A 26920-nucleotide genomic window follows, 5' to 3' on the forward strand; every position below is an offset into this window, starting at 1 on the left:
TTCCTCAGACTCCCTCTGTCTCTGTTTGGTCTCTCCAGCCTTGAGGTGCATAATTGAGGAGTGGGAAAACTGACTTCTTGCAAGTTCCAGGGGTTGTCAATGCAAATTTGCATCATTTCAGCATTTGATTTACTGCTAACACACATATCTTCTTTTAATGGAAGACAAAAAGGGAGTCACAAGTTGTTCACCTGTGAACAGCTGTGCTCTGGCTTCACTCCATGCTCTCAGTACTGAAGCAAACCTGAACACTGAGACTGAGACATCAACCCACCATGGAACCGTAGTTCATTCACATGATCAGTAGATGATGTTTTTCTGCAAACTTCACAATAGAGACGAGCCCAAGCCAAACCCCCGGATTTGGACTCTCCTGAATTTGGGTAAAAGTTGGCTCCACATCTGCAGTTTGCAGCTCAAGCCCATCTCTAATTCAAAGAAGCAGAACAATGCACAGAAGCTGATGACAGGAGCATCTAAAAAGAAGTAACCTGATGGAATATTGGCACAGACACATGGACACCACTGCGCTTAGCAGGTATCACAGCTGGAACCTTCAGCGCCAGCCCCTATTACAGGGGTCAGCAACCTTTCAGACGTGATGTGCCGAGTCTTCATTTATTCACTTTAATTTAAGGTTTCGCGTGCCAGTAATGCATTTTAATATTTTTTAGAAGGTCTCTCTCTATAAGTCTCTATATTATATAACTAAACTTCACATGTAAAGTAAACAAGGTTTTCAAAATGTTTAAGAAGCTTCATTTAAAATTAAATTAAAATGCTGATCTTACGCCGCCAGCCAGCTCAGCCTGCTGCCAGCCTGAGGTTTTGTTCACCCAGGCCAGCAGCAGGCTGAGCAGGGCCTGCGGCTGGGACCCCAGACCAGCAGTGGGCTGAGCGGCTCAGCCGCTGCTGGTCTGGGATCCCAGCCCTGCCCACATAGAGTGGGTACCTACCTTCCCCTGGTTCTAGCCCATTCTCTTCCTCTCTCTCTGCACTGAGCTGAAGGTGGGAGTGCACTGAGCACAGGGCTGGGGGTGAAGGAGTAGGCTGGGGGTTGGGGTGTAGGGCCTGGCAAAGAGCTAGAGTGAGGGAGGGGGCTCAGGGTTGGGGCAGGAGGTTTGGGTGTGGAGTGCTTACCTGGGCAGCTGCCATTTGGTGCAAGGGGTGCAGGTGGGAATGTGGGGGTGTGTGTGCAGCAGCCCCCATTTGGTGCTCAGGGTGGGGGTGGGAATGTGGGGAGTGCAAGAGTCAGGGCAGAGGTCTGGGGGCATGTGAGGGGGTGCAGGAGTCAGGGCATGGGGTGGGGGGGCTGGGTATGTGGGGGGGCTGGAGTCAGGGCTGGGGTCATGGGGGGTGCAGGGGTCAGGACAGAGGGTTGGGAGTGTGTGAGGGTGGTGCAGGGGTCAGGACAGAGGGCTGGAGGTGTGGGCTAGGATCGTGGGGGTGCTCCCAGCCCCCTGCCCACAGCAGCTCACAGCAGGGGGCTGAAGGGGATATGCTCTGATTCAACCCCCCCTTCCCGACCTCTTCTCCGCCTCCTCCCCTGAGCAGCGAGCACGCTGCAGCTCAGCTTCTCCCCCTCCCTCGCAAGGGCCATCAGCTGATGGGTGGTAGGGAAGGAGAGGAGGAGGGGCAAGAACCCAGCATGGCCGCAGAAGAGGCCGGGGAGGGGGGAACTTGCCTGCCCTGCAGCATCAGCCGGCAGGACCAAGCTTCTTCACCCTGCTCCCACGGGGGGGCAGAGAAGAGTGGGCCGGGGCGGGCAGGATTTTTAACGGCTTGCTGCTGCCTGCCGGGGTCCCGGCCTGGGTTCGGCAATGGGCTGAGTGGGGCCGGCGGCTGGGACCTGGCGGGCAGCAGCATGCCATTAAAAATTGGCTCGCGTGCTGTCTTTGGCACGCGTGCCATAGGTTGCCAACCCCTGCCCTATTATCTGAGCTAAAGGAATTACTCCTTTACCTCTGAGCACCATTGTTGTTCTGTAGGCCATGCTTTATATTAAGGATATATTAATGAATAGTTTATAAAGGATTAGTGAATGATTAATAGAGGTTATAAGCATGTAACAGGCATGAATAATATGTGACATAGAGAGTTATAAGTAAGGCTGTGATTTAGTCACGGAGATCACCGGGACTTCCAAAGACCTCTTGACTTCAGCCAGTGCTGGCTGGGAGCTGCAGGCTCCCCTCTCCCCTGCCCCTGGAGCTCTCAGCCACCACGGGTAGCGGGGGGGGGGAGGGAGACCTATGCCACTCCCTGCCACTGTGGGCAGCAGGGACCACCCAGCGGAAAGGAATCCCAGCTGCTCATGGCCACCCCTGGAGGCAGGGGGGACCCAGCGGTAGGGGGGGATCCCCACTGCTCCCATGCACCGGGACCAACAAGAGGGACTCCGGGAGCTCCCGGCTGCGGCAAGGGGACCCTGGAGTTCCCAACCATCTCCTCCTACAGCTGCCCAGGCTCCCCATTTTGTCATGGATATGTTTAGTAAAAGTCAGGGACAGGTCATGGGCTTCCCTGAATTTTTCATTATTGCCCGTGACCTGTAGGTGACTTTTACTAAAAATATTCGTGACAAAAACTTAGCCTTAGCTATAAGCACATCAGTACAAGGTGCTATAGATGGTTATACCGATCTATGGCACTTTACTACAACATAAATTAATCATTTCTTAATCCTTCATAAACTATACTATATTTTTAATATGAAGTATGTGCAATATGCATTACTTGTGCCATGCCTAAAGGTGTTGTAGGTGCCTCAGGAAAGATAGCTAGACAATACCCTGCCTCAAAGTGCTTACAAGTTGGAATATAGAAATGACCCAGCCAGTTAGTATGAGAACAGACCAGAAAGGAGTGTCTTGGACCAGTCACGAGCAGGAGACATGATCACAAACACTAAGCTAGTTTATTGTTATGTTAGCGCTCTTAAGAACAAGAATTCTTCCACTCCAAGAGGAAGCTGGTAACTATTGAATTATCTTTAAGAAGGCCCTGATATTGTACTCTAGATGCAACAGAAACAGAAGCATGAGGAATAATAAACTGACTATAAATAATAAGCACTACAAAGATCAAAGTGTGTTCATTAGTTAACATCTAGATCTGCATGCAAATACAATTTCATGAAAATTAGACACAGTGTTGCATAATGTTTTCTGTCTCTGTCACAACTTGCCCTGTGTGTGGAATAGATGTAGCATACACTAAGCACCGAGTTATTATTGTTGCATGAAAAAGAAAAGTGCAACAGTTTTGAGGAGCACAGTGTTTGAAAGCTCATGTATGAATTATACTGGACTATCATTTTGTTCCAAAGTGGCAGCATCATTTGTGACACTAGCAGTTTGGAAGCCCAATGTCCAACATCTTAATTCTTGATTAAAGGAAATTCTGTTTTGTAAACATTTTATTTGGCAATGGTAACCACCAAAGAGCTTATTTCAATTGCACTTAACTGAAATATCATACAGGAGTGCCTAGAGTGCAAGAGCTTACTCCTGAGAAATGTTTTGGCAAAGTTTAGATCCATATTAAATAATTCTCGTGTTTGACACTGAACATTGTATCATTAAACCTAGTTATTCCAGGTTTCATTCAAATTTACTATTACAGTCTAAATAAAAACTACAGATAGGAGTGCCTGGAAGTCAGTGTTGGCCTATTTCTCTTCAAATTAATACAAATATAAAAGACATTAATATTAGCATATATAACACACTGCTTATGCACAACATTCATTTTGCTGTACTCCGGTATACTGAACACACACTTCAGAGTAGCAGCCGTGTTAGTCTGTATTCGCAAAAAGAAAAGGAGTACTTGTGGCATCCGATGAAGTGAGCTGTTTCTCACGAAAGCTTATGCTCAAATAAATTTGTTAGTCTCTAAGGTGCCACAAGTACTCCTTTTCTTTTTGAACACACACTGTAGATTTACTTGTTTGGGCAAGGGGCCTAAAATGTATCAATTAAACCATTGTGAAATCCTGGTCCATTGAAGTCAGTAGGAATTTCACCCCATGTCATCAAAGGTGCAAAGGTATGAACATTGGTACTGCAGCATGTATGTACTAGTGCCAAAATATACAGCTTTAAATAATAGTTGTGACATGATATAACTTCTCTCTACATTTGCTTTATTAGTGTATTTCCTATGACAACTAAACAGACAGATTAATTTGGCCTGGGAGCTGAAAGGGAATTTTTAATGAATCTTCCTCGACGGATGGACAGTTTTCAACTTGAATCACTAGGGCCAGGTTGGTAGGAAGGAATTCAATAACAGCACCTTAGTAGTTCTCACCAAATAGGTGGGTTACTAAACAATCCTAGTCTGAGACCTTGTCTATGCTACACAATTACACTGCAGTAATTACTCCATTTTTCATGTCCACACTACCCTCCCTCTGCCGGTGGCACACATCCTCACGAGGAGCCCTTCCGCTGATTTATGAAGGGCAGTGTGGGGAGCGGGCGCCCGGCAGTTGGGCTCCCAGCTGGGAGCTCTGTGGGAGCTGAGAGCCAAGGCTCTCAGTGCCGGGCAGGGAGGCTCCAGCTGTGAGCCATGCACAGAGCCCACAGCCCAGGTTCTTAGCACAGGCAGCAAGGCTCCAGCTGTCAGTATTGCAAGGCTCACAGCGGGAACACCTCCCCTGCCCTGGGGGCTCAATTTCAAAACAGGGACCCTACAGCAGTGAAACTGACATTCTCAGCAATGCAAGTAACTACAAACAATGAACTACATCGAATTAAGTCTTACGCCTCTTGCCAAGGTGTATGTGTTAAGTCAGTGTACCGGGCGAGTTACAGCCGCGGGAGGAACACTGTAGTGTGTACGCTTACAGAGTAGGTCAACATAAACTGCTTTACGTTGACCTAATTCTGTGGTGTAGACCTGGCCCCAGTAGAGGCTGGCAGCATCGGAAAGTGGACAGGCAAACCTGATGTTCTCTGTCTGGGCTGAGAGCCTAGGGACTGCTCCCTGTACAGGTGATTATTGATTACTCCTTTGTTTTTACCAGTGCTATTTTCTCTGCCGTCTCCAAATCCTGCTTTTCTCATTCCTCCCCATCCCTTCCTGCACTCAATTATTTGGTTCCCTCAGGCAGTCAAAACAAGGTAAACTCTGCCTGCTTTGGTCTAGCAAACTCTTTAGGCCAGAATCTGCTACAGATTACTGGGTATGTAAACTGCACATGGGGGGTGGACACGAGGAGTAGGGAGAGCTGTTGAAGTCAAGACACTCCCACAGATTTGGATTTTAGGTGGAAGGTGGAAGGCAGCAGGTGGAAGCTCTGCCAGTGATGAGATCTTCCTGAGCACATGGGGAGGGGAGTTGCGGGCTCTCAGAGAATCTCGTAAATGCCTCTGGTGGGATGAGTAATGAACAAGCTTATCAAGATAACTCATCAGGATTCAAACAGCTTTGTCTCACCAAAAACTGGGAGTAAACATTTAAAAGCAGAAAACAAAGGGTGATGGGGAGTGCTGCGAGCTCACTGGCAGTCACTCATGCAGACTCTGAACTCCTGAGCAGACACCAAGAATGGATATTTGCACATGTATATTGTTTTGCAACCCTGCTTTCTAATAGCAGAAAAGTTTTATAATAATGGACATCTTCATAGCAGGAACAATTTAGATTTAGGAATGTAGTTTCTGTTTGTTTCCCTTTTTCACATTTTCTAGGGCATCATATGGGAATGCTGAATGGGCATGATGTTGTAGCATCTTGGGCCCTAATCCTACAATGGACAGAGTGCAAATGGACTACTGTGTCTGCACAGAGACTCATTATTTGATTTTGATGGGGCCCTGTGTGGATGTAGCAGTCCACCAGTTCACTATCTTTAAAGAATCAGGCTTTGGAAAGAGTCTATAACAATGTTGGGTGAAAGATCATGCCTTGGTCAATGAATCTTCTTTTTTTAAAAAAATAAAGAACCTTGCCTTAGACAGTATCAGTGGAGGCTTATTAGAAACATGGAATTTTTTCATATTAGTCATACTATGGTTGCTTGCCTTAACCTGCTGCTAAACGAAAACATCTGAGAAATACAGAGAGGAGGCACAATTTGGGGGTAAGTCCAACCTTGTAAGAATACCACTCAAGAAAACAAGGCCAGCAAATAAACTGGAATATTGATTCATTCCCTTGAAACCAAATAGTGAATTTCTCAGAGACAGCATTCAGCTGTACTATTATTAGAAGCCTTATTTTCCCAGGACCAAACATGATTCCATGAGTTTGGACACTATTAGATGATTACTGACAATTTCTGGAATTTCTTCCAACTAAAACAACACCCCTGCCCACCAATCACTGTTATTTAATACATTGAACATTCAGCTGTTGACTGCAGTATAGACATTATAAAAATAATTGATAAAGCTACTTATTTTCAAAATTAATGTCAAGAAATAAATAGGAGAAAGCTTTTAAGAGCCAATCTTTATAGGCTAATTATGAGTCCTCATTAGTGTTCTAATTAAAGATTAACAAAACAGATGCCCTGATTCAGCAAAGCATCTAAGCATGTGCTCATGTCCCAGTGACTTCAATAGGATTTAAGCACATGCTTAACTTTAAGCATGTGAGTAACCCCATCCTTTTTCAACAAAGCACTTAAGTTTAGGCATTTGTCTATATGGGAAAGTTTCACCAGTGACACCAGTATAATTATACTTGTATAGTTAAACCATTGTAATTATACTGGTAGAACTCCTCCATGGGGCATTCCTATTCCAGAATAAGTGTGGCTTTTTTTTTTTTTGGCTTAGTTTAAACAGTTTACAAGAAACGTAAATTATAAGTTATACCAGTATAACTTTCCCCATAGACAAGCCCTAAAAGAGAGCTATCTAGAGACAGAGGGACAGCTTAGACATTCAAATCAAAAAAGTACTTGGGACATTCCACGAGTTTAGGTTTGAAAAGTTCCCAAAGTATCATCCTTTCTGTTGAGAAGAGTTTTCCCCATGTAGAGGAGTTGGAGTGCATGGGGCATAGGTTTCCCATCAATGGAGGAATTGTGGGCATGATATTCTCTGAGTCCCACATGACAGCACAGCTCTTTCACTGGTTCTTTTGTTGCATCCTCTTCCCCTCAGCCCAATTCTCAATAGGACTCAGCAATTGCTAACAATTGTGTCACAAAGCTTTGACCTGTAATCACTAGGTAGTCCAGCTGTTAAAAAGTTCTACCACCTATAGTAATTTTGTACAGTATTTGCAAGGCTGTTCACATATAAATTGAATTTACCTTTTACAGAGTTGATTTTTCCCTCCTTGAATGTTCTATTCCCTCACATAATAGCAAACTGTGTTTCTCCACATTTCAATATGGAGTATGGAGGAGAATATAAATTCATAGAGCTACTCACTTACCAATGTCAAGGACCCTCTGTTTAGCTGTGTGCTGCCGAGAATGCCAGTATTTCCAATATTTCAGCTGTTCCTCTCGGTTTTTATCTTCACTGAATACAACCATGACCACACTCTACAGAAAAGGAGAGTGGAGACTATATTACTGGCAGTACCTCGTGTTTAATTAATTCTGAGATGCCTAAGTACTAGAAACTTCCACCTGCCTCCATTGCCACCAGAAAATCTGCCGTTGAAGGGAATACCATTCAGTGTTTTGTATTCTCGCCCTACATGTGTGATGCATTTAATATTTGTATGCAATAAAAAGTAATTTAAAAATAAAGCAGGGACAATGACGATGGTTTTTGTGGAGTTTGAATAAAATGTGACTGAATATTTAAATTTAAGAGGGCTGAGTTTCATACCGCTAAAAGTGGTGATCTCAAAACCAAAAGCATCCCAGATTCTAATTCTGACTGAGATACTTGGAATAAGTCATTTGGACTCGTTGAGCCTTTAGAAGATTATATAAAAGTAGAAATGATATACTCTATATGATAGTAGCTCTTCTGGGTAAAAGAAACATACACAAAAAGTTCCTATAATGCTGCAATCAACTAAGTGCATGGGGGGCTGGGGGGAGCAGGATTGGGGACAGCACTGCAGGAAAATCAGAAGTGCAGTGGTTAATATCATTGTGAATATTCTTGTTGTTTGATTTAAAAAAATATATAGCCCCAAATTGATTTAACACAGCTGAAAATACACCCTAACAAAAAAGTAGTATTTTAGTGCCTGCAACAGTCAACAATTCAGACAAATTACAACCTGTAATGTTTAATGTTTGAGCTACTTTCAAACAGGTGTTTTCATATGTGATGAGCAGCAATCATTAAAAAAAAGTGTTCTTTGTCTGCATTTGTGGATATACCACTTTATATATCTCTTAGTCCAGTGGTCCCCAAACTTTTCAGAGTAACACCCGCTCTTACCCCACCCATGCCCCTCCTCAGAAGCTAGGGTTGAGAGCGGAGCCATGGCTCCCGGGGGGGGGGGGGGGTTGGGGAGAGAGATGAAGGCATGGACAGAGGCAAGGGGTCCGAGGCTGGGGTGCAGCTGGGGGTGGGCCTGGGGTCGAGGCAGGAGCTGTGGTCAGGGGACGGGGCTGGGCCGGAGCAGAGTTGGGGGCGCAGTAGGGCTGGGTAGCACTCCCTCTCTGCCCTTGAATGTTCCTCCACACATACCCCAGGGCGGGGCACGTTCCACAGTTTGGGGACCACTGCCTTAGTCCCAAGCACCCATCTATGTCAGAAGTCTTGCATATATTTTTATTTTTACCACAATGCTATATGGGTTTTTTACTGAGCCTCATTTGAGGTTCCATTTCAAGTTCTGGATTCATTTTGCTCTAATTAGGTGATACCAAAAACCAAACCAAACCAAATTGTAAATTCACTCTACATCTTAATTCTGGAGTCATAAAAGCTCAGGAAAAAAATTGCCGATTTAAGCACATTTAATAAAAATTCTGTCTGCAGTCACAAACGCTGCATGCTAAGGTAACCTGAAATTATAGAAAACAAAAAATAGCTCCTGTGTTCTTTTTGTTCTTAGCTGAAGAAGCTTTTCCCAATCTCCACAGAAATTCCCAATAAATAGCCTCCCACCTTGAATCACCAAACTGTTTAAAAAAATGGCTGCCTCTGTATGTAAAGTCTCCCAAAACTATGTGTGAGATAAAGAGCACAATTTATGGTGTTCCCTTGGACCTGATCCAGTGCAATGAATAGCCTCTCGCTAACTGTAATTGACTTTGCATCAGGCATTTGTTCTAGGATTATATTCACATTTTATCCCTTCTAGCAGGGTTTGAGGGTCGTCCCCAAACTGTCTCAGAAGGGGTTATGTCATAAATCTGGTAACCCCTTTAAGAGATCTAATCATCTAAGCGCCTCAATAAACAGATTTATTTCATCTTGCTTTAATCCCACACTGTGTCTCTGACACACAGCAAGAAAACCATGCTGCGAATGAGATTGGACTACAATGGCCACAGCATTCTCAGCCTAGTAACAGGTTTCAGAGTAGCAGCCGTGTTAGTCTGTATTCACAAAAAGAAAAGGAGTACTTGTGGCACCTTAGAGACTAACAAATTTATTTGAGCAGAAGCTTCTGTGAGCTACATCCGATGCATCCGATGAAGTGAGCTGTAGCTCACGAAAGCTTATGCTCAAATAAATTTGTTAGTCTCTAAGGTGCCACAAGTACTCCTTTTCTCTCAGCACAGTAGTATTTCATCTGCTTCCCGTATTCGCTGCACTTTGAGCTTCAGGGGACAGTGCTATTCTCAGAGCAGCAGCTTTGAGGCTCATTTTTCATTTCAAGTCTGATGGGTGATGACCAGTTAATGTGAAAGGTTACTGGATGAGCCCAGTGTGTTCACCACAGTTTGATTGTTACAGCTCTGCTTCAGAAGCTGAGAACTGAGATGAAGCCGTAAATCTGATTTCCAAGGTGGGAATCTCCATAAAGGTTGTGTTCTTCTTGAATATAAAACAGCTCACATGCATAAACCATGCTTGTTTTGATTTTTAAAACAGATCATTAGTAAATTAATGGCCCAATACTGCCAGCTGCTAATGCCCTCAACTTCCCATGACTTGAGTGGGAGCTGAGAGAGCTCACTCAGCACCTCATAGGTTTGGGCCATGAGGACTCAAGCAGGTGCTTAACATTGGATGTCAGTGCAATTTAAGCATGTGCTTAAAGTTAAGCAGAGGAATAAGTGCTTTGCTGAATCAGGCCCATGAATGGTTCCACTGAAGTCAATGGGAGTACTCATGCTTAAAGAGTCTTGCTGAATCATAGCCTTATTCAGATATATATTCAACTGGGCAGCTCATGAGATGGGACTGAAAAAGAACTAAAAAATATACAGCACGTATCCATAGCTGATAACTTTTCCCCATATTTCTGTTGGTGTTGTAGCCAAGTGTTTCTGCTGTTCCCACAAGAAAAATAAAACAAACCAAGAGCAACCCCCTGAACGTATCGGCAGAGTTCTGTTCTGTATAGCAAAGGCTGCCATACCCTGACTTTGCTGATGGGGTGTCGGAAACACTTGTTGTCACCCGTCTCGCTCAGAGTAATGGCATAAAACTGTCCTTTGTTCAAATAGGTCATCGGTCCTTCCCCTTGCTTTTGACGCAGAGATTTGGTAGCTTCTAGAGTATACTGAAAAGTGCTGCTGTGAGAGAGAAAGAGAGAGAGAGAGATCAAACAATCTCCATGACTTTTCCTTTTCTTTTTGTCCTTATTTATTTATACATTTCATATGCGTACAGATGGTATTGGCATAAAACTAATAGGAAACTAAATAGCAATAATGATGGGAAAAGGTCAAAATATGTAAAAACAGAGACAGGTGATTCAACAACTAAAATTCTCTTCCTTTAAATCCAACAAATCTGGAATTCATTAAGAATAGACTAGCTAGATTGTAAGCCTCTTTGGGCAGGGACTGTCTCTTTAGTTTCTCTGTACATAACTACGGTCAACTATGGGCCTCTATATACACCCCAGTGATGAGGGTGCTGACTAATAGGTGGGAATAGAGCTTGGTTCACTGCTAGTAAGGGGAGCTAAGCTGCCTCTATGAACATTTGAACCTGCAGCTGGCACAAGAAGAAGAGCCAAATGAGAGGAACACAGAAGCTGCTGTGATGGTGTGTGGGAGGAACGGGACTCCTGACTACTGTCTGAGGAGATGGGAAAGGGGAACAGCAGAGTTGGGTTAATTTTTTAAAGACAAATTAGAATCTAATTTTTACAGGTATCTTTAGAAATGAACCCAATGGTGCAGAATACCTATATTTCTCTAGAAGTGCAATTGATGAATAATACAATTAGAAAAAATAAAAGACAAGACATTAGTGATGTCATCATATGGGAATTAGGATTTTGGAAGGGAAGATGTTCCATACGAAAAACTGCACTTTTATTTGTGGTGCACACTATGAAAAAGTTTGAGAATCTCTGTCCTATAGACTCCTTCCCTAAACACACTCTTCACAGAACATTGTCTGTTGGCAACCTACCTCGCTGCATTATGACAATTCAGTATATTCACCCCATCACACTATAGTAAAACTTGCTGAATAAACGTTTCCCTTCAAAATATTTTTACAGACACCATGATGGAAAGAGTCACATACAGGATATTGCCATAAGTTGAAGAAAATAATACCTTCTCAAAGGTCTAAATTCAACAAAGCATTTAAGCACTGCTGAATCACGGCCAAAAGCAAGAACATGCTAAACCAAAAGGTTATGGTGTCCTTGAATTTCTAGTCTAAATCAAATGAACTCTGATGTCATATCATTGCCTCTGACAATATGAAAAGGAAATAAGACAAAGACCAAAACACTGTTTTTCTTATTTTTAGCCACCAAATAAAAAAAACAACCAAAATTCAGTAATAACAAGAATTTTTTTTCAAACTCACCCAAAGAGATGGAAAATCCGCCCCCCTCCATTGCATCTTTCCTCCATCTGATGCAAGAACGTTCAGAAACTGTTTAGTTTCAATATAGTTTAGTAGTAATTTTTATAATTTGAAATGAAGGCTAAATTTTAAAGGTGTTCCTAATTATGTTTCTCTACTCTAAAATCTATTCTGTTTTAATGTTTAAAAAACAAAGTTTGTTTGTTTATGCTAAATTTTGCATTGTTTTGAAAAGACTACTGTATGTAGTCATTTTGTTTATGATAAAAGGGTATTTTAAACACAGAAGGCCAGATTCTCATTGACATTAAGGCTCCTTTACATCAGTCAGTGTTTAAAGAAATCTAAAATGGATTTTAGTGTGAATCAAAATCAGACCCAGAAAGTACCACAGTACAACTGACTAATAGTCCATGTGCCTTAGTTTATTCTCCTGTGTTTGACAGTTTCCTACTCTGGATGTTTCAGAAGGTGTTAAAAAAAACCCAAATCCCAGACATACTGCACCTGGCCAATTGTGTAATACCTGTACTATACCATAGTGGAAATTTCTTCCAGATTCCAATTGGCAATCAGTTTATGCCCTAAAGCATGAGCATTGCTACCACTTGTCATTTTTACCGTAGCAAATGTAACTGCAGTTATTATTCAGAAAACTTTCTAAGCCTGTTTTGAATCTCATCAACTGTCTGATCTAAAAGCCCTTTGAAATCAATGTGAATCTTTCAATCTACTTCAGTGGGTCTTGGACCAGGCCCTAAATGATGTTCATGTTATTCATCTGAAGCATTCATTTCTGTACATACAGGGTACGGAACACTGAGTAGAATGCTATATAATTCACAGAGGGGAGGCATTTCCTTTCTAATGGTAAATTATCACCTGAAGTTGCCCTTGGCTCTTATGCTAAAGTTTTTCACCTTAGCAGAAATGCTGACAATACAAACACTCCCGGATTATGTTTCAAAAATACCCAACACGGAAAATGGAAACTCTGCTGCATTGATGCTGCAGATATACTCCTATCTAAAGACTCAGTCCTGATCCATTGAGGATAATGCGGGTTTTGCCATTGATTTCATCAGAAAGGGACTGGGCCTTAAGAAAGCTACACCATAAAAAAAAAAAAGCCCCAGGCATGAGGGCCCCAATCCAGGAAAAATCTTAAGCATGAATAGTCTGACTGATATAAATTGAACTATTCATGTGCTTAAAGTTACGTACATGCTTAAGTGTTTTCCTGGATCAGAGCTAATATGAGTCAATGACTAATCTAGCTCTTGTCCATTTATATGCATGCATTTTGCTGCATTTTGTAGCTAACAGCAATGACTGGTTATTTCTCCAAAACTTTAGTTTTATTGTGCAGTACTTAGCTGGGTGGTGACAGACACCACCAGATAAAAATATTACAAAATACACAGAAATGTACCACAATATATAGTGACAAAGATCTCCACCACAACCAATTGTTACAAAACAAAACAAAATGGGAATTTCATAAAATTGAGGGAACTGATTTAACAACCTCAGACGTGTTCTCTGCATCCTCTCATCCTGGAAGGCAGTGAAGATTTTACAGGAGCAGGTTGGCAATCTGTGCTCTGTACTTGGGGTACCAAGAGCCTGGTTCTCCTCTCACACCAGTTTTACATTTGTACAGTGCCATTGACTTAAGCAAAATTATTTTTGACTTAAGCTTGTGCAAGTAGGAAGAGAATCAGGCCCTGACACTCAGGGCAGGTCTACACTACGGGGTTATGTCGACCTAAGTTATGCAACTCCAACTACGTGAATAACATAGCTGGAATTGACATAGCTTAGGTCAATTTATTGCAGTGTCTACACTGTGCACTGTCTAAACTCTCCAGTCAACTTATCTTACGCTTCTTGTTCTGATGGAGTACCACCGTCAACGGAAGAGCGATTGGCGGAAGATTTAGCAGGTCTTCATTAGACCTGCTAAATCGACCCCTGGTGGATTGATCGCCACAGCGTTGATCCACGGTAAGTGTAGATCTGCCCTCAGTGAAGACACATACAGTAGTCAGATTTTAAAGCCAATGTGCAGAGCAATGGAGGGGACCGGCAGTAGCTGTGCTCCCGTGCTGGGGGAGCACAGTACATCCCTAGTGGTGGCAAAGTGGGGTTCTCCATACTATATTTTAATATGAGGCCAATCCAGCTCCATCTATTCCCATTTGTCTTTGAGTAACCTACCTTGCTGTTTGCTCGTAAATGTATTCCTCAGCCCCTACTGATGCACTGCGGTACTTCTGAAAGTTATACAAATAAAAAACAAACAAAAAATAGATGAGGAATTATTGAATACAAAGAAAATTAAAATTACTGACAAGATCATGTTAAAACTATCAGGTAGTTAAGACTCAAAATACCTATTAGCCTGAGTAGTCCCTATATGGTTTCACTTCTAGAGTTGACACAGAGAAATTATTTGCACCAAATGTTTGGATTTTGTCAGTATAGCTGGCTCATTATAACCATAAAGTGGCAGGTATTTCTGTGCTCTGCTTCTACATTATCAGATATTTAGAAGAAACCTGTAATAACATGCATGACTCACAATTGCAAGCATGTCCTAAACTGAAAATTAAATGAAAGCTTTTACAGTGGCTATATTTTTAAAGAGGGTCGATGTGAATCTATTTCTAATTGTCCTCCACAACCCACACACTGAGGCTCATAAAAATTCGTATTATTGTATCATCTCATTTAGATGGGAGTGGGGACACAAGCTAAGGAAGTATTCTGCATGTAACACAGGATCATGTTAGAGTTATAGATTCATTTGACAAAATGAAAACAGATCTATAAAAAGGTATAGATGAAAAATGTGAAATATATTGCATCAAGAAGCTGAATTATGAAAACGATGTCCACTGCATAGATTGAATAAAGAACCATACACTACATTATAGAGCAGAGGAAAATGATATTCTATGAGATCCTTGCTTTTTCAGTTTACCTTTGTAGCCATAATACACTGTTTCTAAAGCCTCTCTGATGGATCATTAGGTATAATCTCATGGATTATTAATTATTACTATACTGTTTTGTCACCACTCAAGGTTACATGATGTGCCATGATAAAAATGCTCTGCAATAAAAAGACTTGAAACCTGTTTAAGAGATGTCAGTTTATTACAGAGTGTTTTTACCATAGTACAGCAGTGGTTGTAGCTTTGCAGTTGACTGGTCTGATTTTTAAATCATTTTATGTGATTATTTTCAGTATGGCTTGGTGTAGTGATGCCAAGAATGTCTACGGAGAATAAGCAACTTTAAAAGATTAATCCTTGTTTTTGTGAGATAAATACAACTAGTTTACATTAATTAGTATGTAACTAAGCTATTTTATTTAATCCATCTGAGACACAATTTAAAATCTGATCCGTTATTTAAATCCATATTAAAATCAGGCAACAATCAGATAGAAGAAATTCCCACTTTTATAATATTATGAAAAATCATGATCATAGTACTGTAATTTATATGGAATGTTATACATAATTCTCTTGCATTCTGCCTTGGCTGATAAAAAGAATATACATCAAGATGACTTTTCTTAAAGGTATCTGCACTTGCACTTTTATAACAAATGTATGAGCATAGGGCAATGAAATGCAGGGAGGCAATCTTGTTGGTGGAAAAATGACTTTTTACAAACTTATACTTCACACTTGAGACAATTGGTCCAAGGTCCTCAAACTCATTCATTCACACACATAGCTCTTACTCACATGAATATTCACATTGATTTAAAAGAGATTGTCCACATTAATAAGAGAGCTGGACTGGGCCCCTCCTGCACACATTTTCAAAAACAAGGCTCGTAACTCATATGAGTAATTTTATTGAATGCACCAAGAATATTTACATGTGTGAAGTTTCTTATGTGCTGGAATGTTGGTAGGCTTGAGCCATGTTTGTAAGTTATAGAGACAGTGCATAATGCCTAATTTTAAATTGGCAATATAAATGACAGAGTATATTTTAAAAAAAAATGTGACAAAATATTACTGAAGTCACTGAGGTATTAGCAAATATATGTTTTCGCTCTTGTTTTCCAGTTTGTTAATTTTGTCCATTTGACAGAATTTCATAGGATGGATTCACTGTTCTGTGAAAGTTCAGTTGCATCTCCAACAGCATGTACTGGCATGATGGGATCGCTGCCATGAACTACCCTGGGGAAAGCCTATGTGCACACTGCTCCTCAGCTCCTACAAGAGGGTATTTACCAGTGTTCTAGCATAAGGGTTGAAGCCATATAATTATAATGAATTCATAATAGTGCCTGTGCTCCCAGTTTAGTTTAAACTGATTTTTAAAAGCACAATAGATTTCCTCATTATGTCACCACAGAGAGAATTCAGGTTGTATAGGTATCCTAAATATGCATTTCCATACCTTAACATATTTGTATTTCTTTTAAGTTTAATTCTGCATTTCCTGGGTTTGAATACTTGTTTTGGAGATAATTACATCCCTAAATGATTATTACATTTTCCTAAATGAGTCATACATACTCTCAACCTAAACTCCATCTTAATGTAGTTTTTGTCTGGGAGTTTCCTTAGGTTTTTTAATTATTAATAATTTCATTCATTAACAGGAATCAGGAAACCAAAGGCAAATATTACTATGTGATTTGAAGATATGTAGTATCAACCTTAAATTATTTTTAAAATTTTAACCTCTAGGATCAGGTACTCTAGAGCAGTACAAAGCAACCAGAGCATACTGGCCAGTTAAACTGAATTTACAGCTGCTTTGCATTGCCAGAGCAGTGCATAGCAGCCAGAGCACACATCAGTTCTTCCCTCCCTCCTGTCCTCAACATTCCTCTGTACAAACACCCACCTACATACCCCATCTTCCCCCTATCTTTTGACCTCTACATTTCCTTGCACCCTCCTAATGCCACCCGTTTCACCTTCTTGCCCTTCTTGATGAGCAGATCTGGTGCAATAGATAGCTTTTGAAATGAACTGTTTAGGATTAATTGTAATTTTTTGCCATTACTTTTCACAACTAAAAAATGTATTCATCAACAGAGGTTGGTGCATAAACTCTTCCCCTTAAGAGATGCTCATGAACAATTATCCACTTTCAAAATGGCTACCATCTCCTATTGTTGCGAATAGGACTGAAGCTACAGCTTGCTAATAGATAACTTGCCCTCTTTCAAAATAAGCCACCCTTATCCGCTTTATTCTCAATGGGACTGAGGCCACAAGATGCCCTCTATAAAAATACCCATCACCTCTCATTGTTTCCAATAGGTAAAAAGCCAAACTACCATCTAGGAAGATGGTGTTCCCCTATGCTGTCAGAAGGCAGAGAAGAGCACTGTGAGGAGCAGCTGAGTTCACTAAAGATGGTCACGGTCATTCACCTGCTCCTCTGTTGTGCAGAGAGCTTAAATATGCTGCTTGTGTTATTTATTAATTATTATTATTATTATTAATACTATTGGAGTAGTAACTACGGACACCAGTCAAGGACAAGCCCCAACTGTGCTCAGTGCTGTCCAACACAGAGTCACACTGTATGATTATTTTTAATGAGTTCCAAGATACTAGTTCATAAATGAAAAACTTACTTCTGTCCCCCCATCTTTGAAAGTGTCGCTGTAAGTACTATCGGGAGTACTACGCTGGTCATCTTTGAGATAGTTTGTATGGGGGGCAATGTTGGGCACTTCATACTGAGTCTGTTCGAAGATAACCCCCCTGTGCTCCTCGTTTTCGCCCCTAACATAATGCACTTGCGGGGCCATAAAAACTGGTGTGAACTCTTCTGCCTTTACCACGGTAACTCCAGTCACCGAGATTGGCGTTGGGCTCCCAGATACATTTGTGCTGTACTCCCTTTTGGAAGACTCCAGATGTTCTTGGTTTAAGGAGAGATTAACTGGCACTGTCTTCAAGACTTGAACTCTGTTCTCTCCTCCACTCAAATTACTCTGAGCTTCATTAGTACCAAGACAATTTCTGTGAAACAAACAAAAACCTGTGAATTGTCCTAATAGAAACTGGCATCAAATTTCCTCATTTAGGGAGTGGGCTGATTGCTACAGAAGTCAGGAAGAAAATACACCCACAATGCAAAACTTTCTTCATATATTGAAGACCAGGAAAGGTTATCTTCTTCTGAAACATCAGTGAATGAATGGTCTCATCTAGTATGACAAATCCTGTGTGACCTAGTTTTCATTCTCCTTAGACTACTATTTGGATATATAGTTACTAGATCAATACAAAAGCCTATTGGCCCAAAATAAACATCAAGGGTTTTACATGAAATAATATATATTATTGACAGTAGGAAAATTTTCATGTGGAATAGAGAGAGTGAATTGTCAATAATGAGATTAATATTTTGCTACCTACCCTTTCAGACAGCCACGGGATGTGACCATGTTTACTGATGTAATTCCTGAAGAAGTACTTCCAGGAATCCCATCGTAACAGAGCAGGACAATAATTGTTGCGGGTGCACTGTAGCTTTCAGCAGCACCACCCTATCTCTAACGAAGGTGCCCTTAAAAATCCATATAATGTGCAGTTGTCACACACATGAAATGGTTAATTCATAAAGCTTTCAGCTTCCAACAGCTGCTATGTGTTTTGTTCTCATTTTCAATAACTAATGAGAGTTGCTCTGATGAGAAGATGACTGCCATCTTGGCTTTCTGTTGGATGGATGTTTTGCCAATCCTGCTGTGGAATTTCTCTAGAGCCAAATGGAAGTGGAATTCTCTCTCTAGATGCAGACTGAAGAAGTTTCAGGTTATGTCTTCACTGTCAAAAATGAGCTTTTTGTGCATCAAGATACCTAGTTTTATGTAAATCATAGTGTAGACAAGGCACTGTTAGTTTTTATCTCTATGTAGGTAGAATGTAAAGAAATAAGAAGCGATGCAATGGATAAGACAGAGTCCGTGTGGGCAAAAATTACATTGGGGAAGAAAACTAGTAAAGCCTCTCCTACGATAGTGCTTGGGGTGTGCTATAGACCTCTGGGATCTAATCGGGATATGGATAGAGCCCTTTTTAATGTTTTTAATAAAGTAAATACTAATGGAAACTGCGTGATCATGGGAGACTTTAACTTCCCAGATATAGACTGGAGGACCAGTGCTAGTAATAATAATAGGGCTCAGATTTTCCTAGATGCAATAGCTGATGGATTCCTTCATCAAGTAGTTGCTGAACCTACTAGAGGGGATGCCATTTTAGATTTAATTTTGGTGAGTAGCGAGGACCTCATAGAAGAAATGGTTGTAGGGGACAATCTTGGCTCAAGTGATCATGAGCTAATTCAGTTCAAACTAAATGGAAGGATTAACAAAAATAAATCTGCAACTAAGGTTTTTGATTTCAAAAGGGCTGACTTTCAAAAATTAAGGAAATTAGTTAGGGAAGTGGATTGGACTGAAGAATTTATGGATCTAAAGGTAGAGGAGGCCTGGGATTACTTTAAATCAAAGCTGCAGAAGCTATCGGAAGCCTGTATCCCAAGAAAGGGGAAAAAATTCATAGGAAGGAGTTGTAGACCAAGCTGGATGAGCAAGCATCTTAGAGAGGTGATTAAGAAGAAGCAGAAAGCATACAGGGAGTGGAAGATGGGAGGGATCAGCAAGGAAAGCTACCTAATTGAGGTCAGAACATGTAGGGATAAAGTGAGACGGGCTAAAAGTTGAGTAGAGTTGGACCTTGCAAAGGGAATTAAAACCAATAGTAAAAGGTTCTATAGCCATATAAATAAGAAGAAAACTAAGAAAGAAGAAGTGGGGCCGCTTAACACTGAGGATGGAGTGGAGGTTAAAGATAATCTAGGCATGGCCCAATATCTAAACAAATACTTTGCCTCAGTCTTTAATAAGGCTAAAGAGGATCTTAGGGATAATGGTAGCATGACAAATGGGAATGAGGATATAGAGGTAGATATTACCATATCTGAGGTAGAAGCGAAACTGAAACAGCTTAATGGGACTAAATCGGGGGGCCCAGATAATCTTCATCCAAGAATATTAAAGGAATTGGCACCTGAAATTGCAAGCCCATTAGCAAGAATTTTTAATGAATCTGTAAACTCAGGAGTAGTACCGAATGATTGGAGAATTGCTAATATAGTTCCTATTTTTAAGAAAGGAAAAAAAAGTGATCCGGGTAACTACAGGCCAGTTAGTTTGACATCTGTAGTATGCAAGGTCTTGGAAAAAATTTTGAAGGAGAAATTAGTTAAGGACATTGAAGTCAATGGTAAATGGGACAAAATACAACATGGTTTTACAAAAGGTAGATCGTGCCAAACCAACCTAATCTCCTTTTTTGAAAAGGTAACAGATTTTTTAGATAAAGGAAATGCAGTGGATCTAATTTACCTAGATTTCAGTAAGGCATTTGATACTGTGCCACATGGGGAATTATTAGTTAAATTGGAGAAGATGGGGATCAATATGAACATCAAAAGGTGGATAAGGAATTGGTTAAAGGGGAGACTGCAACGGGTCCTACTGAAAGGCGAACTGTCAGGTTGGAGGGAGGTTACCAGTGGAGTTCCTCAGGGATCGATTTTGGGACCAATCTTATTTAATCTTTTTATTACTGACCTTGGCACAAAAAGTGGGAGTGTGCTAATAAAGTTTGCAGATGATACAAAGCTGGGAGGTCTTGCCAATTCGGAGAAGGATCAGAATATTATACAGGAGGATCTGGATGACCTTGTAAACTGGAGTAATAGTAATAGGATGAAATTTAATAGTGAGAAGTGTAAGGTTATGCATTTAAGGATTAATAACAAGAATTTTAGTTATAAATTGAGGACGCACCAATTAGAAGTAACGGAAGAGGAGAAGGACCTTGGAGTATTGGTTGATCATAGGATGACTATGAGCTGCCAATGTGATATGGCTGTGAAAAAAGCTAATACGGTTTTGGGATAAATCAGGAGAGGCATTTCCAGTAGGGATAAGGAGGTTTTAGTACTGTTATACGAGGCACTGGTGAGACCTCACCTAGAATACTGTGTGCAGTTCTGGTCTCCCATGTTTAAAAAGGATGAATTCAAGCTGGAGCAGGTACAGAGAAGGACTACTAGGATGATCCGAGGAATGGAAAACTTGTCTTATGAAAGGAGACTTAAGGAGCTTGGCTTGTTTAGCCTAACTAAAAGAAGGTTGAGGGGAGATATGATTGCTCTCTATAAATATATCAGAGGGATAAATATAGGAGAGGGAGAGGAATTATTTCAGCTCAGCACCAATGTGGACACAAGAACAAATGGGTATAAACTGGCCACCAGGAAGTTTAGACTTGAAATCAGATGAAGGTTTTTAACCATCAGAGGAGTGAAGTTTTGGAATAGCCTTCCAAGGGAAGCAGTGGGGGCAAAAGATCTATCTGGTTTTAAGATTCTACTTGATAAGTTTATGGAGGAGATGGTATGATGGGATAATGGGATTTTGGTAAGTAATTGATCTTTAAATATTCAGGGTAAATAGGCCAAATCCCCTGAGATGGGATATTAGATGGATGGGATCTGAGTTACTATAGAAAATTCTTTCCTGGGTATCTGGCTGGTGAATCTTGCCCATATGCTCAGGGTTTAGCTGATTGCCATATTTGGGGTCGGGAAGGAATTTTCCTCCAGGGCAGATTGGAGAGGTCCTGGAGGTTTTTCGCCTTCCTCTGTAGCATGGGGCATGGTTGACTTGAGGGAGGCTTCTCTGCTCCTTGAAGTCTTTAAACCATGATTTAAGGACTTCAATAGCTCAGACATGGGTGAGGTTTTTCATAGGAGTGGGTGGGTGAGATTCTGTGGCCTGCGCTGTGCAGGAGGTCAGACTAGATGATCAGAATGGTCCCTTCTGACCTTAGTATCTATGAATCTATGAATCTGTGAAACTCCACTTTGGGGCATAGCTATGATCTTGACTAACTAAGGTAAAAGTTACCTGTGCCTTCTCTCCACTAGGATTTTACATTGAGGTAGCTAACTTGATGTACAAACATACCTATTTTTTGCAGGGAAGACATAGCCTCACTCTCTCCTGCTCATGAGTCTCAAAAAGTTAGTTGTTTTCTTCTTAACCTGACACACAGGACCCTTTAGCAACTTTGACTCCAGACACAGAAAAGCTGTAATCTGACAGGTGTGGGGGGAAGAAAACGTTTGACAGAAGGTAGTTTTAATGAAGAAGGTGTTATGTAAAGTTATTTGCTCCCTGACACAGATGAGATTAGGCTAAGTATAACTACTTAAACCAGTTTACTGAAGCCAAACTACATAGCTTTTGTTACCCAAAAAAAGCAGTATTTCTAATGTCAATATTTTTTTCTGGTTTACTTTTTCAAATAACATGACAACTTCCCTGGGATTCTTTATTACTTTGCAAATCACATTTTTTTTAAATCCCATTTAATTTTTTTAATACGTACAGCTGTGTAATGGTGACTTCCCACACTAGACTTTGTTTTTTTATCTTGTAGAAGGAAGTCAGAGGCCATAACAATTCTTTTGATTCACATCTGATCAAAGTTTCTTTTACTTGCAGTGTATTAATATATTATTTTAAATGATACTATACCTTTTATCTTGGTCTTCTTGATTGTCATTCACTTTGTTAACAGACAACAGCCTTTTATCTCTGGGAACCTGAGAAAAGCATCAGGCATTGGTCAGGCAAGTGTAACAGTTTGTATTTGCAACTTCAGATTAATATAGTCTAAGCAGAGGTAAGGTTTATTTAGACCAAGGATGTCAAACTCATGGATGTCAGGACTTACTTTTTTCTATTATATTGACAGTAACCTTAAAGATGACTTCCCTCCCCTACCCTCCCCCAGGTGGGAAAAAATATAGGAATTGTTCTCTCCTGTGGTTCTTGGATGTGTAAAGAAGGCCTGGAAAGGTTTTCAGTTTTCTTTCCCCAAAATAAGGTTTTATTCTGCTTGCTTTTTACCTTTGAAATACACCGGACCCTCGCTAGAACGCAGGATTTGGGATCCATGCCTAGTACCATGTTATAGCGGGGACCGTGTTAAAATGAAATTACTGTATACAGTAAATGTCACATCCATAAAGTATAGAAAACCTTAGAAAATAAACTCCTACTTGAAGGAAACAATAAACGAGAAAAAAAGTGTTGATTTATTAGAAATTTAAAGTAGACATGACAATAAACTAATCTAGTTTTTCTTTAAAAAGTCAGTGAGTTGCTTTTGCTTCTTGCTATTGTTCCGCTTCCGCTTAGCAAATTGCAAAAGGCTACGTTGCTGCATAATTTTTATAGGCTCAACGTCTTGCATCTCAAACCCTCTCAAAGCAGTCTCTAAGCTGGCTACGGTCGCAGTGAACGTTGGAACGATGTCCACTTCATCTTCCTCTTCTTTTTCGACCGTGAAGGCCAATTCTTCAACTTCTGGAATGTTGTTTGGTTGTACTGCCTGAAGAATTTGGTCATCCATTAGACTTTCAGCAATGGGACAAAATTCTTCTGCTTCATCGTTGCCTCTTATCCAGGACTCGATATTTTGTGGCAGAACATTTACCCCGAGCCTGGACAGTTGCTGGCATAGCTCCTGCATCCACTCCATGTCTGTTCTTCCAACTTCCTCCTCTGTAAATCCCTCTAAGTCGAATTCCTCATCACACTGTGATCTGCTTTCTTCACTTTCTTCCAGGAGGGGGTGGCCAAACGACTCTCGCATCCCATCATCCACTAGCGGTTTATCGTTTCAGCGCATAATAAATTCCAGGAATCGCTGCCAATGTAAAAGAAGTCTTTTATAGTCAACTTCTTCAGAAAATCGGTGACAGACAACTCGCTTTCTATCATTTGTCGTACCAAGTTCCGTCGATAGTGCTGCTAAAAAATGGCGATAAAACCTTGATCAAGCAGCTGGATTTTGGAAATCGTGTTTTTAGGTAAGTATTCAACCCGTATTTTACCGTCACGGATTCTGAGTCTTTTGGCTGGAAGATGCGCTGGACAGTTGTGTAGCAAAAGAACGGCCTTTTCTACACTACCACATAGGGTCAATCTAAGATACGCAACTTCAGCTACGTGAATAGTTGATGCTCTCTCGTTGACTGCGCTTGTGCTTCTTGTTTTGGTGGAGTACTAGAGTCGACAGGAGAGCGTTCAGCAGTCGATTTATCGCATCTATACTCAAAAAAATTGTACTGTACAGTACTTAAATTTGGGATCCATTGCCACGACCGCATTATATCCCTATTTGCATTATATCGACACATGTTCTAGCGATAGGTCTGGTATACCAGGAGTATCAAGTTCCAGGTTGGTATAAATACAATTTGCACAAAAATAATAAAAGGAGTGAATTAAAACCAATTTAGCTATTTTGGCACACATTGGTGTGTAGATAGTTTTAGTTAAGAATAAAATGATTGAAGTCAATTTAGCTCAGATGAGTAAAAGACTAGCTTTAGCCAAATCAAACTGAGGGCTTGTCTACATGGTGTAGCAATGCGCACTACAGAGGTGTAATTTCTGAAGCACACTAACATGCTATGCATTAATTGCACACTAGGGAACCTTTAGCACACCAGCAGGGTCTATATGTGCAACATGTTAGTTCGCTTTAGAAGTCACATCCCTGTAGTATGCATTGCCCCACCATGTAGTCAAGCCCATAATTACTTTTATTCCAAACTAAAAGTCTTCACACATTAACTTGATCTACACTTAAAAGTTAGGCTGACATAGCTATATCAGTCAAGGGTGTGAAAAAAACACACATCTAATTAATGTAGCTATGGCCTGGACTACACCTAAAACTTAGGCTGACCTAGCTACAGCATGCAGGGGTATGAAGAATTCATACCCCTGTAAGACACAGGTAAGCCAACCTAAGCCTCAGTGTCATCACCACTGGTCAACAGAAGAATTCTTCCATTGACCTAGCTACCACCCTTCAAGGGGATGGATTTATTACACTGACGGAAAAAACCCTTCCATCACCGTAGCAAGTGTCTATGCTATAGCAGTGTAGCTATAGCACTATAGTTGTGCCACTGTAGCGCTTGTAATGTAGTCGACTTACCCTATGTCAACTTACCCTGCAGTGTAGTTGCAGCTATGTTGATGGAAGAATGCTTCCTTCGACATAGCTAACTTTGTCTAGGGAGATGGTGTTCCTGTGCTCACAGAAAAACCCTTAGATTGGTGTAGGTTGTGACTGCACTATTGGGCTATGCTAGCACAGCTACACCAACATAGTTATGACGGTATAGTCTCTGTAATATAGACACAGCCATTGACTTGCACCATAGTAAATTGGTTTCTGAAAACCAATTTGATTCAATCCGGGCAAATTTGTGTTTAGACCAGCACTTCAGTTCTGTTTTTACAGAACTCCTTGAATTACTGAGAGGTGTGGATCAGGAACTATCTCACTTACCTTAACTAGAGTGCATGGAGGTGCTGAATCTTTAACTAAAAGGCATTCTCCTCACCCTTTTGAATTAAATGATGTTAAAAAATACAAAGGGCCTAATTCTCAGTTGTCCCAAGGCCCTTTTACACTAGGCTGGCAGCATAAAGGGGCCTTAATGTGGGAGAAAACAATCTCCTGAGAATATCCTCTGCTCAAAGAGCATCCCTGGCTGGTCTAGTGATGGTGCCACGGCTGTGCACTAGCCCTGTTTTCACATCTAGGGTAACGGTGGCGACATGTTGGGGCATCACCAGAGAACACTGAACTACAGCTATTCTCTGCTTCCCTGGGTCTATAGAGCACCATGAGAAGCAGAATGAAAGTCAAAGCAGGCCCCGATATGGATCCAGATTATGTGAAACTCAAGGTAATTTAAAGCCACCTTGGCCCCACCCCAGCCTTCCCTGAATCAAGCAGAGGAATGAGACCAAAGAGTTTTAAACTGTCTAAATAAAAAACCTTTCCTATTTCACTTAATAAAGTTTCACTTGCATGATTTCTATGAATCAAGTAGGTTTCCATAGAGTCTTCCAGGAAAAACAAGGTAGACAATATCTGAATTTCTAATGTAGAAACAATGAGAACAAAAGGCTTTCTTAACACATCCCAAAAAATGTGAAAAAGAACATAAACCCATTTTTACTTTACAGTTAGACTTTCTTGGCTTTGCTCTTTGAACACTGAGAGTGTGTGGGCCTTCCTACCTTCCTCAGACAGTCCTCATGTTTTCATTAGCCCAAATAGCTCTTCAGGCTTTTAATAAAATGTCAAGGCCCCAAGTTCTTGCAAGGCCTCTTTTTTCCGGCTTAATTAGCAGTTTTTGGAACCAGCACTTCTGAGCTATTGCTTACAGCAGAAGGAAGCTATTTCCAGTTCATCATGGCATTGGACCACCATGACAACAGAGCAAGGACAGGCTTGAAACCAAATCAAAATTGTGTTTACTGCCTTTAAAGCACCAAAGAAAAATCAGAAGAAATTCAGGCTTAGAGAAAAACCAATAAGCACCTGTCCTCCAGTAGTCAAAATTAACATAAAGTATCTTTCTAAGACAACAACAGAGACACAGAGGACTGGCGTCTGATCTTCACTTATAGATTCATAGATTCATAGATACTAAGGTCAGAAGGGACCATTATGATCATCTAGTCCGACCTCCTGCACAATGCAGGCCACAGAATCTCACCCACCCACTCCTGCAAAATACCTCTTACCTATGTAGTTGGTGGTGTCATATTTGTACTAAAGTGCTCTGTTGGTTGACAAGCCTGTTTGATGTATCTCAGAGGATGGCTCAAGTCCACTGCCTACACGTTGTGACACCTTCAATTTAGATAAAAACAATGAGGAGTCTGGTGGCACCTTAAAGACTAACAGATTTATTTGGGCATAGGCTTTCGTGCGTAAAAAACCCCTTCTTCAGATGCATGGAGTGAAAATTACAGATACAGGCATATATATAATGGCACATGAAGAGAAGGGTGTTACCTTACAAGTGGAGAACTAGTGATGACATGACCAATTCAGTCAGGGTGGATGTGGTCCACT

At 41.0% G+C, this 26920-nt stretch overlaps 1 protein-coding gene across 4 annotated transcripts in view; it reads right to left on the reverse strand.

Annotated features, from left to right (window-relative positions):
- Positions 1-26920, reverse strand: part of GRHL2 (grainyhead like transcription factor 2) — a 113220-nt gene that overhangs the window by 56310 nt on the left and 29990 nt on the right. For 2 of the 4 annotated variants that reach the window (XM_043507500.1, XM_038389562.2), the window contains exons 3-7: positions 22501-22568; positions 17509-17899; positions 14103-14158; positions 10468-10621; positions 7399-7510 (exon numbers count right to left, since the gene is read on the reverse strand). In XM_043507500.1, the coding sequence (XP_043363435.1) occupies positions 7399-7510; positions 10468-10621; positions 14103-14158; positions 17509-17899; positions 22501-22568 (781 nt within the window). Of the gene's footprint in view, positions 1-7398; positions 7511-10467; positions 10625-14102; positions 14159-17508; positions 17900-22500; positions 22569-26920 lie in introns of all 4 variants that reach the window. The other 2 variants (XM_038389563.2, XM_038389561.2) reach the window with 1 other exon arrangement.

This window comes from Dermochelys coriacea, chromosome 2 (assembly GCF_009764565.3).
Source record: "Dermochelys coriacea isolate rDerCor1 chromosome 2, rDerCor1.pri.v4, whole genome shotgun sequence".
Lineage (NCBI taxonomy): Eukaryota > Metazoa > Chordata > Testudines > Dermochelyidae > Dermochelys > Dermochelys coriacea.